The sequence below is a fragment of the Rhinopithecus bieti genome, unplaced genomic scaffold (genome assembly GCF_001698545.2).
Source record: "Rhinopithecus bieti isolate Rb0 unplaced genomic scaffold, ASM169854v2 scaffold_16773, whole genome shotgun sequence".
Classification (NCBI taxonomy): Eukaryota; Metazoa; Chordata; class Mammalia; order Primates; family Cercopithecidae; genus Rhinopithecus; species Rhinopithecus bieti.
Window position 1 is genome coordinate 253,340 of NW_016808848.1, and position 13,489 is coordinate 266,828.

Consider the following 13,489-nt stretch of genomic DNA (forward strand, 5'->3'; position numbering starts at 1 on the left):
TGCCTCACATTTATGAGAACTGAACTGTGTTGAAAGCTATTCCTGCCTGCTAAGGAGCTGCTTAATCCCATAAAGATTTAAAAAGCTAAACTACTTAGTGTTTATTTTTGAACAAATATTAAAGTACATTTCTGAAAATAGAAGCTGATATTTAATAAGCCCATACTGTGGGCCAGTGTCAGGGGTGTTCAAACCACAGTGACTGCATCTTTAACAGGGACTGGGTAAAATGAGGCTGAGACCTGCTGGGCTGCATTCCCAGGAGGTTAGGCATTCTTAGTCACAGGATGATAGAAGGTCAGCAGAAGATACAGGTCACAAAGAACCCGCCGATAAGACAGGATGCAGTAAAGAAGTCGGCCAAAACCCACCAAAACCAACATGGGATGAAAGCAACCTCTGGTAGTCCTCACTGCTCATTATACATTAATTATAATGCATTCACCTGCTAAAGACACTCCTACCAGCATCATGACAGTTTCCAAACGCCATGGCAATGCTAAGAAGTTACTCTATATGGTCTATGAGAAGGAGCCCTCAGTTCTGGGAAATCCTTGCTCCTTTCCCAGAAAACTCATGAATCATTCACCCCTTGTTTAGCATATAATCAAGAAATAACCACAGAAATAGCCAACCAGTAGTCCTCGGGGGTGCTCTGTCCATGGAATAGCCATTCTTGCTTCTTTACTTCTCTAATAAACTTGCTTTCACTTTACTCTGTGAACTCACCCTGAATTCTTTCTTGTGCGCAATCCAAGATCCAGATCCCTTTCTGGTAACACCAGGGCCTAAGCCCTGACCTGCTCTGTGCTATTTAATCCTCACAGCTATCCCATATCTTGATTTCATTATCCCTGTTTTTCCAAAGAAGAAACTGAAGTACAGGGAAGTTAAGATGCATCAGATGGATTCGAGCCAGTCCAAGCCAAGTTGTTTCTGGGTAATTGTTAAACTGGTCCTTGCCAGGATCTGAGTGGAGAATGTATATCAAAAAGAGCCTGAGACACATACCTTTTAATCAATTCCACGTGTGTCTTCATCGCTCCCATCTGATTGGTCCTGTAAACCAAAAACTATCTGAGACAGGTCTCAATTTAGAGGTTTTTTTTTTTACCAAGGTTAAGAATCATGGCCTGTGACACGACCTCAGGAGATCCTGAGAATATGTGCCCAAGGTGGTTGGTTACAGCTTGATTTTACACATTTTAGGGAAACAGAAGTTATAAGCAGACGTAACTTGTTTGGCTGGAAAGGCAGGACATCTTAAAGAAGCGGGGAGGGGTGGGGAGGGGCGGCTTCCAGGTCACAGATGAATTCAGAGATTTCCTGATTGGCAATTGGTTGAAACAGTTAAGCTCTGCCTGAAGAGTCCAAGTCAGCTTGAGCTAAGGTAAGTGTCGGATGGTTGTGGAAGCCAAGAGTTCTTATGTAAGTGAAGCTCGGTAGCCAGGCTCAAGAGAATAATCTGAAGTCTCTTATCCAGACTTAAAAAGGTCAGACTCTCTTGCAAAGACCTAGTAGAAGGAGATCTCTACAGAATTAAATGCCCCCCCCAACCTCCCCACCCCCCAGCCCTGCCCCGCTCTGGCTGGCAAGAGACAGCTTTGCAGGGCCATTTCAGAATATGCTAAAGAAATATATTTTGGGGCAAAATACTTGGATTTCCTTCAGGGTCATAGGATGTTACACCAGAGTCAGGTTGGAATTTGGTATGTATTGCTACAAAGAGTCTGTTTGGTCCATCTTAAGAGCTGTGTTTTAACGTGAATGCTGGTCAGTTGTCTTTAAACTCAAAAGGGAGGAGAGGGTAATGAGGCTTGTCTGGATACTGCCCCCTTCTCATCATGGCCTGAACTAGTTATTCAGGGTTTTGGGGGGTCTTCTTGGCCAAGAGAGGAGTCCATTTCATCAGATGGGGGACCCCAGAATTTTATTTTTTATTTTTTGAGACAAAGTCTGGCTCTGTTGCCCAGGCTGGAGTGCAGTGGTGCGATCTTGGCTCACTGCAACCTCTGCCTCCTGGGTTCAGGCGATTCTCCTGCTTCAGCCTCCTGAGTAGCTGGGATTACAGGCGCACACCACCAGGTCCAGCTAATTTTTGTATTTTTAGTAGAGACGGGGTTTTGCCACGTTGACCAGGCTGATGTCAAACTCCTGACCTCAAGTGATCTGCCCTCCTTTGCCTCCCAAAGTGCTGGGATTATAGGCGTGAGCCACCGCACCCAGCACTAGAATTTTATTTTTGGTTTACAGTACAAAAACAAAGATCTGCAGTCAGTGTTCTCACATCTTTTTAATCATTCATATTGACTTAATCAGGTTTACAAAATCTCAGGGTTGATCTGGGATCATTCACAAATCAGAATTACTCAGAGAAATGTTCACAGCAGTTGTGGCAGCACAAACTCGAACGCTGATTTAAATTACTAAATGCTATTAATGAACAAACTTGTAAAAGGAATTTCATATAGAACATTACATTTCTCCCTGACACTACTGTATGATAAAAATGAAAAATGGTATAAACATGTTTTAAAGTCATAGTGGTAGCTGCTAAAGGCAACCAGCCACACTACAGTGAGGCATTGTTAGAAGTTCGCTCTCAAGTTTACTTAGTTTAGTAAAGCAAATTGTTCTTTGAGATTTCAGCTTTGATTAGTCCTCTTTGGCTGACATGAACATTATGGAGTGTTAACTGTGGTAGCAACACATAACCAAAAAGCATTCTTTTTAAAATACATCTAGAAGATCTCAAGGACCTGAATAAATCAATATAGTGTTCCTAGTGTCAGTCTCTCTATACCGGGAAAACTTTAACCCCACAGCTGAGATATAATCAGTTAATGCAAAGTACGTTGTTTGAACCTGATTTCCACCCATGCAGATATCTTCTCACCTGGGAATTCTGTAAATATCAAAATAAAATCTTTACCTTTTGCTAAATGAGAGTAAAAGGCTTGACTGTAAAATATACATCTTGATAGAAAAATATTATAAGGTTTTAATTTTCTAAACACCAAGGGTTAACATCTTATGATTACCCTTTGAAAATAGGGTATTTTGGAACATTTAAAAGTTTTCAAAGTAAGTACAAAGCTTATTCACATTTTTACTAAATCGAACACAACTTTTACAAATGGCAAAATGATTCCCTCCTCAAAGCAGAGCAGCCTAGTTTTTGGAGGGCTCTGGTCACTGCTCAGCTAAGTCTCTGTTGGGCAGAGTCCTGGCTCCACAATCTCCTTCGATGGGCTCCTTGATACACAAGGCTTCATAACATGCGCTCCTTGAAGAACCATTTCTGATGATCCGAGTTGGTGCAGTCTCGTAAGAGTGGAACGAAACTGTCACTCGACTCCTTCCTCGCAGCCTGGACACATTTCTTGGACTGTTCGTGAAATAAAGAACCATCCTACAAAAGATAACAGAATGACAGGCAAGTTCATCAGAAAAGTCTCTTTTTCCTAAAAACATGTTCTAAAGAGATCAGGATCTGATTTTTACCATTTTAGAAATATTTTTATTGAGGGGTAAGTGTCTTCCGTGTAACGCAGCAACTCAGGACTGTCCCGGGGAAGGGGAGCACCAGAGCCCCAGGCTTGTACAGGCTGCGTCCTGCTTGCCTCTCACAGGGCTGATGGTGCCACCTGCTGGCTGCTCTGGGCATGTGTCAGACCCTACATCTCCCTATTGCACTTGGCTTCCTTCAGGGAAATCAGGAACAGATTCTTTGTGTATCTCTTTCGCTCCTCTTAGGTCAACTCATTTCCGTGTAGGGTGATCTCTTTCTCTTAGGTATTTAAACAGAGAGTGTGGAAACTTGGCTGTAGTCCCAGCTCAGCCACAGACCAGCTGGATGAGGAAGCCAGTCACTTGGCCACATGGCCTGAACTCCTCACCTGTCACACATTAGGGTGAGTAGTGGGTTATATGCCCCATGCGAATCCCCAAACCCCAAAGACGATGGTCTTCTTTAATGACCGCCTGCTTCTGTCCTTTCTGTCAGCCCTTGCTCAGTTATCTCAGCAAGTCTGTCTCTCAGGCCTGGGGTTTATCTTTTCCCTCTGCCTCTCTGTTATAAGCAGTATGCAATGCACTTAATCATGGCTGAGCAGCAAACGGGCAGAGTGAATAACAACATCGGTGAAAAACCTTTGTGATGTGCTGTTTTATATCACTAAATGGAACTTGTGTTTTCATTCAAAAAAATCCAAACTCATGTTTTGTAGAATCCAAGAAATGACATTTCAGAGGTTTTTAGGCCTACATAAGAAAATACAAGGCTGGGCACAGTGGCTCATGCCTGTAATCGCAGCACTTTGGGAGGCTGAGGCGGGTGGATCACTTGAGGCCAGGAGTTCAAGACCAACCTGGTCAACATGGCAAAACTCCATCTTTGCTAAAAATACAAAAAATTAGCTGGGTGTGGTGGCATGCGCCTGTAGTCCCAGCTACCAGGGAGGCTGAGGCAGGAGAATTGCTTGAACCCAGGAGGCGGAGGTTGCAGAGAGCTAAGATTGCACCCCTGAACTCCAGCCTTGGTGGGGCAAGGCTCTGTCTCAAAAAAAAAAAAAAAAAAGATCCAGCCCTAAGAACTAAAAACAAGCTTTCTATTATGGTCTAGTGAATATAAGTGGGGACATTTCCTTCAGAATTCAAATGTTTCTGTTCAATATATATTTGTTTTATATATATATATTTAGGGCATGACTGATGAAATATAATAAATCAAGCTGTATCCTTTTCACATATGAATCAAAGTATTAAGTGTCCTGAAGAAAGGTAAATAATCCAATTAAGTATCCTTCTTCCCAGCCTCCTAAACAAACTCCCTTTTCCTTAAATGGTCACTGAAATTTAAGATAAAATTTTTGATATGTCAAACTAATTTTATTGTTTCTCGTGTCCACTACCATTCCTTGAGGGCTTATAATGGCTTATGGTTGGGAGAAAGATGGGAAGAGGAGGACATTCAAGAAGATCAGAGACTTCTGGGGTGTGCAGAAGTATTTTTCCTTCTTATTTTTCTATATCCAATAGATAACACTATGGTGTGTGGCTTTTCTGGGCAGCCTGCAAATGTCATTGCTAGTGACATTTTTCTGCAGGAAAACATATTCCAGCTGTTAATCATCTTTAGAATAAACCCATTTATAAGCAGTACATTGGGAGTGAAAGCTGCCTAGGGAGATTAAAAAAACAATGAATTTTTTTCTTTCAAATGATTTTCTTTGGATTTATTCCCTCGTGTGCTTTTTAGTGAGTCAAAGGGTATGATCGATTTACAGGTCCTGATGCAAGCTGACTGCAAGTGTGACACCCTCAGGTCTGAGGTAACCCTCAGTTTCAAATCAACTGTGACTATCCGGGGAGCCTACTCCATCAGAGGTGTTTTCTTGGTTATAATACCACAAGTAACAACTAATCTCTATTGAGCTTTATAGTTTCCAAAGAATATTTCTGGCTATGCATATAATCCTCACTGAAGTAAGGCTGCTATTATTGCACCTTTTTTTTTTTTTGCGATAGAGTCTTGGTCTGTCTCCCAGGCTACAGTACAGTGGCATGATTTAAGCTCACTGCAACCTCCGCCTTCCGGGTTCAAGTGATTCTCCTGCTTCAGCCTCCCAAGTAGATGGGACTATAGGGGTGTACCACCACACCTGGCTAATTTTTTGTTTTTGTTTTTTAGTAGAGATGGGGTTTTGCCACGTTGGCCAGGCTGGTCTCGAACTCCTGGCTTCAGACGATCCACCTGCCTTGGCCTCCCAAAGTGCTGGTATTACAGGCATGAGCCACCGTGCCTGGCCTATTGTACCTATTTTAGACCTGGGAAAAACAAGGCTTAGAGAGATGGGGTGGCTTATATCTGGATCTAACACTTTGGCTAACATCCTTACACTTGGGCTATTTGGCTCACTCGTTTAAAGCCCTTTCATCTCTGAATGCATTTGTAAGAGCTGTTTCCATGCCGATGCCTGCAGCTCATGGGGGTGCAAGGGAAATGGAAAAGACTGAAAGGGACTGGACAATGAGGAAGGAAGGCAGTGCTTATGACACTGCGTGCCAGGGGACTCCAATCTCCTGCCATTACCGCCCCCCAGGCTCACTGGGGCTGAGGTTCCAGGTCTTCCAGAGCAGAGCTCCTGTCCATGCGTGACCACATCCCTGATCCTCACCAGGACTATGCCAGACAGAATGTCTGACTCTCACACTCTCCCTTAGAGCCCAGGGACCGTCAGGAGGAAGGAAGGAGAGAGTTCACCTACCTCCTGCAAGATGAACTTCTGATTCTCTGGGGCAGTTTCTTCGCAGAGATGCATGATAAGGATATCCATTCCTGCTTCCACAGCAATGCAGCCCTCTGGCTGGCGGGTGTTATAGCGTATTTCTTTCTGGGACGTGTACTCGAAAAACTAAAAATGGGGTAGCCAACATGTAACACAACATATTCCACTGACATGGGAAGAGGAAAGATCGCTGGACAAGAACCTGGGATCACGAGAGCGTGGGTGGGGTCATGTATTCGCGTCACCACCAACACGAGCCTGTGTGATGGGTTCCTCTGCATCCCACAGCCCTCAGTGGACCACTGCTGCAGTGCTTCAGGAGCGTGGAGGAAATGGCCCTTCCCATGCCTGCCCGGCTTGCTAGACAGTGAGACAGGGCTCGTGCATGTCACCCCCTGCCTGCAGTGCTGAATGCTGTGTTGGTGTGGGATGGGAGGAAGGGAAATGGACCCATCCCAGCACTAGCTCTTCGGGGCTCTCTGTGACCTTGACTAGCTACTTCCTCTCCTTTTCCTCAGTCTCTCCTCCCAAACCCCCAATCTGACAGTTCCTAGAAAATGTAAAGTGTTGTGCACAAGTAGGTAATGTGACCGCTAACAGGAAAACTTGGTTCTTCCCAGACAACAGTTTTCCTACCTGAGTGTACTAGGAACAACCTACAGTGCCTGTTAAAAATGCTGATTGCTGGCCCCATCCCAGAGACGGAATAAGGATTCCTTGTGTGTGAGGTGGGGCCTAGGAAGCTGCATGTTCTGTGTCTTTGACAAGACACCCACCCAATGCACCAACCCCTTCCAAAAATTCTGACACAGGTGGGTGTTCTTAAGGCACACAAAGCAGGGCTTCTCACATCATTATCTCCTGAAAAGCTGCTTAAAACAAGAGTCTGGGATTTGGTAGGGTTGGGATCAGTCTGAAAATGTGCATTTCCAAGCTCCCAGTTGATGCTGATGGTAGCACTCAGGTACTATCAGCTTTGAGGAAGGTTGTTTTAAACAGTGTTGAAAACCTAAATAATTTAAGGTTGCAGGGGTTGGAATTAAGAAAGTTTACTGTTGACCATAAGAAGGCTTCACATTCAAGTGGCACTGGGGTGAATCCAGATTGGAAAAAAAACATTTGAGTCTCCATCCCTTCGTTTCCTGGCGTCTGATAACTCCTTAGTACGGTAAAGCTTCAGAGGCCCAGAACCAACACTTCTCTCCATTCCTGCATCCTCCAAGGGTCCTGTCAACTGCTTTCCAGCGCTGGGGGTCCTTTTCTGGTCTTCAGACTCCCCCAGGACTGAACCTCCCCTGCCCAGCCTGAAGTACAGCCCTTTACCAGATACACCTGGGCCCCTAGTACAGGCAATGTCCCTAAACACCACCTTGCAAGGTGGCCCTATGCATTAAACCTATCATTCCACTTAACAATTAATTATAAAGAAATCATCTGAAACGCAGATCTGTTACTTTATCCTTCCTTCTGTCTGACCCAAGGTGTTAGAGGCAGAGTTATTTATAATTGCAAAGACAGGGAGGCAGAGAACCAGTTAACTAAACAGCAATACAGGTACAAAATGAAATATCAAGAGGCCACTAGGAATGATATTCTCAAAGGATATCTAATAACATAAGAAACGTGTGATGAAGGGAATGGAAATGATGGAATATAAAACATACAGACATTATGACAACTATTTACAACACATAATCTCTGTGTCATGTATAAAAGATGATGGGAAGAAAACACATTTTAATTTTAACAGTGGTCTCTCTGAGTCTGGCCATTCACCCCAGGCTTCTACTTTTTATATTTCCCAAATATTACTTTTACAAGAAAAAAATTCAAATATCTAATTTTTTTAACAAAACACATAGCTTTCTCCTCTTTTGAGGCTCATACCTACCTGATTATGGCCCATCCCATGACAGACGTACAGAATGACCTGGTGTCCCACGATCTGGTTTTCATCGGGAGGGTTATAGTCAAAGCAGTAATCTTTCAGTCCTTGGTTCTGGAGCTAAATAAAACATAAATGTGGCATTTCGGTCCAGATTTATACACACTAACAGATGCCACACAAGGCTTGGGGAGGGTACCTGGCATGAAAGGAGAGCCTGCTTCAAGAGCTAGATGCAAAGGTAAGAGGCTTTTCTGCACAGCACCTTCTAGCTTTAAAAGTGCTTCCTTGGCTGGGCGCGGTGGCTCATGCCTATAATCTCAGTACTTTGGGAGGCCGAGGCAGGCGGATCACAAGGTCAGGAGATCGAGACCATCCTGGCTAACACAGTGAAACCCCGTCTCCACTAAAAATACAAAAAATTAGCCGGGCGTGGTGGCAGGCACCTGTAATCCCAGCTACTCAGGAGGCTGAGGCAGGAGAATGGTGTAAGCCCAGGAGGCGGAGCCTGCAGTGAGCCAAGATCGCGCCACTGTACTCCAGGCTGGGTGACAGAGTGAGACTCCGTCTCTTTAAAAAAAAAAAAAAAAAAAAAGTGCTTCCTTGTTCTGTAAGCAAGAATCCTTACCCCTGTTTTAAGTTGATAAGCCTGAGGACCAGAGAGATAAACTCTTCATGGCCTGAAAGCTCCTCTCTCTTCCTTTCTCATTAGTGGCAGCCTTACTGCTGCACAAGTTCAAATATACCTGGGTTGTTACCTCGAACTAGATTAAGCTAACTAAATCAAGCAGGTGATAGACACAGAGAAAGAATTATTTTAGGCTGGGTTCAGTGGTTCACGCCTATGATCCTAGCACTTTGGGAGGCGAAGGCAGGTGGATCACTTGAGGCCAGGAGTTCTAGACCAGCCTGGCCAACATGGCAAAACCAAATGTTACTAAAACACAAAAATTACTAAAAACACAAAAATTAGCCAGGTGTGGTGCCATGCGCCTGTAGTCCCAGCTACTTGGGAGGCTGAGGCGGGAGAATCACTTGGACCCAGAAGGCAGAGGTTGCAGTGAGCTAAGATGATACCACTGCACTCCAGCCTGGGCAACAAGGCAAGACTCTGTTCCCCCCCTCCAAAAAAAAAAAAAAAAAATTAATTTAAATCACTTTAGAGCATGGTATGTTTGAAAATACTACCTATGAAATATATTCTATAAACAAATTGAGCTGCAAAGAAATTACAAACCTCATTCAGTATAATACTCTTAAGCTACAGTACTGTATTAATTATCTTGAAACTATTTTAAATATATTTTAGGATAAAGAAAATATTGTTTAAAACCAAGATTTTCAGGGGAAGAACAAAGAAATATGAGTATGCTACCAAAGAAAATTTTTTAAGACTACATTGGATTTTCAGATATTAATATAAGCTCATGATCTATTTCTCAAAAACACAAATTTCCTTTCTCTGCCCAATGAGAAAAATTTACAGCTATGCTATTCCATGTGGCGGCCACTGGCCACTGTGGCTACTGGACACTTGAAATGTGACTAATCCAAATTGAGATATGCTATAAGTACAAAATTCACACCAGATTTCAAGGCTTAGTATGAAAAAAGAATGTAAAATGCCTCAATGAATAAATACTTATATTAATTATATATTGAAGTGATATTATTTGGGATATACTGAGTTAAACATTTCATTAACTTTACTTTTTTAAAATATGTTTACTAAAAAAAATTAAGTTACAACTGTGGCTCTCATTATATTTCTGTTAAACTGCATGGTCTGGAGGCAATGACAACGCATAGCAACGGGCACCACCAGCATTCAGACTGACTCCCAATACCGTTACCCAACAAAGGAGCAGGGCTTCTGGGAGGAATGGCAGGAAATGTTTAAAATCAAATGGGACAACTTGGCCAGAATCAAGGAGGCTATCAACGCCACTATAAGGTGTCAAAGACCACAGAAGCCAAAATAAAGGGTCTGCCACTGGCCAAAAACAATAAAAGATGAATTGGGCTGGGCACAGTGGCTCACACCTGTAATACCAGCACTTTGGGAGGCTTGGCAGGAGAAATGCTTGAGCTCAGGAGTTCAAGACCAGCCTGGGCAACATAACAAGACCTTGTCTTTACTAAAAATAAAAATAAAAAATTAGCCAGATGTGGTGGTGCTCACCTGCAGTCCCAACTACTTGAGAAGCTGAGGTGGGAGGATCACTTGAGTGTAGTGATCCAGGCTGCAGTGCGCTACAATGGTGCCACTGTGCTCTAGCCTGGGTGACAGAATAGAAGCCTGTCTCAAAAAACAATACAAAGAAAAAAAGATGAATTGATTGAAGCACACTGGCTATTTAAACACCCATTAGTTTACAACGACACTCAAGAAGAGAAAAAGCCAAAAAAACAATGAGCCAACAACAAAAAACAACCCACTAGATACAACTGAAGGAAACTAAAATACCAACTCTTACTCTGAAAATAAGCAAATAAAGAAAAGACGTAAGAATTTGTCATGCCTTGGCCGGGCATGGTGGCTCATGCCTGTAATCCCAACAGTTTGGGAGGCCGAGGCTGGCGGATCACCTGAGGTCAGTAGTTCGAGACCAACCTGGCCAACATAGTGAAACCCCGTCTCTGCTAAAAATACAAAAAAAAAATTAGCCTGGCGTGGTGGCAGGTGCCTATAATCCCAGCTACTCAGGAGGCTGGGGCAGAAGAATCGCTTGAACCCGGGAGACGGAGGTTGCAGTGAGCTGAGATCGCACCATTGCACTCCAGCCTAGGGGACAACAGCAAGATTTGGTCTCAAGAAAAAAAAGAATTTGTCATGCCTTTTCTGTATGAATTCTAAAACTCACATATACCAAATTGCTTTAGTTAATGAGGGAGTGTTCTTTATAGAAAAATTTCAGCTAATAAATGTAGAAGAAATGAAAGAGAAAAATCACCATTTGGCAACTCCATTTGAAATAATGGGTCTAGGCAATGGTTATCAGTGGCTACTAAAAACATGAGACAGAAGCTGATGGGGGGTCTTATAATGACTGGTCCAGGTGAGCAATACTCCATGAACCCCACTGGTCAACCTTATCACTGAAGATGACCATACTTCGTATGCTCCTGATAGGACACAATGTGAACACATAACATCACCCACAAAGTGTTCTTGCCAAAAAGGTGGATCCTGACTCTAATCAAACCTTTAGAACTCACTTCTATCTTAAAGAAATATGGGAGAGAGAGGCACAACTTAAAGACACCACAAAGAAAAAAACAGTAATTGCAAGAGTGAGACACTCCATTGGTAACTGACCTTGTTTTTTCAACAAGTTTCAACATTAACAAGAAAAAGGAAGATGACTGCCTTAGATTAAAAGAGATTTAGGAGCCAAGACACAACCGCCACATGCAATGTGTGCACCTTGTTTGGATCCCAATTTCAATTAGCCAGCTACTCAAAGAGAAACTGGAAAAGTTGGGGGAATATGAATTAGAACTAGACATTAAATGATCCAAGAAATTCTTGTTCATTTCTACAGTTTTGTAAGATAATGTCCAAATGTTATGAAAATGCATAAAATGCAGAGGAGAGAAATGACACCATGCCTGGGATTTGCTTAAAAAGAGGAAAATGTGGAGGTGAAGCAGAGGAGAGAGAAAGCAAGAGAGGCAGGATCTTGAAAATTCTAGAATCTCAGGGATGGTATTCATTATGCCATTCTCTCTGCATTTCCATATGTTTGAATATTTTCATAATGAAAATAGAATGTCAGATGAATATCCTGCTTTGTATTTATCAAAGATTTCCAGAACGGAACACGAGCACTTCTGATCAACACATCGCAGCAGAGGAGACCTCGCAAAGCTGGTGTCATTCCCAGCACAAACAAAAGACACTGGACGTTTTATCTGATCTCATCCCAAAAACATGTTTTAGCTTTTTTGAAATACTGGAAGTGACTCCCCTATACCCACTATTGCCTCTGTAGACTCCCAAACTTGGAATTATGAACTAGTCCAGTCATTGAGACTAGAAGTAATATGATAAGGTGTTAGTAAAAACTAGGACATGGAAACACCAGATAAGCCTCAGTTTCCTTATCTACAAAATAGTTGTCAATTTTGAGATGTCTTCCAGCTCTGACATTCTGCACCTAAGGCCCAGACACTCACAGGGAGAAAGAAGGGCAGTGGATAAAAAGGTGGCAGGGGGTGGGCAGGTGGGTGGGAGTGGAGGGAGCCAGTGACCCCTATGATGGGGCCTTTCTTGCCCAGGATTTGTAGATCAGACCTGGAGGCCAGGGAACTCCCTGCCTACCATGGGCCCACTGCCCTCACTCACCATCCCGAAGAAGCCAGGCCTGTCCTCAGGCACATGCAATTCTGGATACACAGTCTCCAAGAACCACTTGAAGTCCTTACACTGAAGCTTGGCCCGGAGCTGCTTCCTCTCTGTCACATCCCCAAAAGGTTCCTGAGAAAACAACAAAACAGTGAGACCCCACGGGTCCTAGTGCTTCCTTTCAAAGCCCCTGTGTTCACTGATGCTCACTTACTAACCACCAGCCAGCTTTGACAGAGCATTCATTGCATGCCAGGCCCTGTGTGGAGCACAGAGGATAGAAAACGGCCTTGGGTCTAATTCCAGTTTCTAGTATGAGAGGCTGTCACAGAGACAATTCCATTCCTAGGTGCTCTGTTGGCAGGGCGGTGAGACCAGATGCACGAGCCCGCCTGCTGATGGAGTGAAGGAGCCAAGCCCTGGGGCTGCACTGGCATCTATGGATCCTGGACCTGTGACCCATGCTTGTGATCAGAGGTCATCCTGAAACCCAACCGGGGAAATGTCAGTTTCACCGAGACATATGCCGTGACTTTCCGGTTTACTACTAATACCTGAATATCCACTTTCAAACACAGGTAAATATTCTAGATATAATCATGTTACTAATATGAAATAAGCAATAAGAAATACTTGTGCAAGTTTGGTTTTATGGACAAAACTAATGACTGAGAGCTTTTGAATATTTAAATACAGCAAGCCTCTATTTAGTATGGCAAACGTGCAGCCACTAGAAAAATGCTGAGTGCAGAAATGTTACCGTACCTGCACTGTCATGTTAAACAATTAAAAGCTGACAAGTTAAATATTGAACAAAATGGTAATAATAAGTAAATGTTTGAATAAGATTTCAGATTTCTGCTATTTCCCAGAGGTCTGTCATTGATGAGTCACTGTGCCCCCAGCTTCAGCAAAGGATCCATTTAGCACTCAGCCCTTGGGCATGCAGCCTAAGGGTGCATTCAG

The 13,489-nt window shown here is 43.3% G+C and overlaps 1 protein-coding gene across 1 annotated transcript in view; it reads right to left on the reverse strand.

The window, feature by feature from the left end:
• Positions 1–2,274: 2,274 nt before the first annotated feature.
• The window catches only part of GALNT12 (polypeptide N-acetylgalactosaminyltransferase 12), a 43,603-nt gene continuing 32,388 nt past the window's right edge, over positions 2,275–13,489 (reverse strand). The window contains exons 7-10 of the mRNA XM_017887602.1: positions 12,524–12,655; positions 8,182–8,295; positions 6,270–6,416; positions 2,275–3,412 (exon numbers count right to left, since the gene is read on the reverse strand). Coding sequence (XP_017743091.1) covers positions 3,272–3,412; positions 6,270–6,416; positions 8,182–8,295; positions 12,524–12,655 — 534 coding nt within the window. The 3' untranslated portion in view covers positions 2,275–3,271. The remainder of the gene's footprint in view (positions 3,413–6,269; positions 6,417–8,181; positions 8,296–12,523; positions 12,656–13,489) is intronic.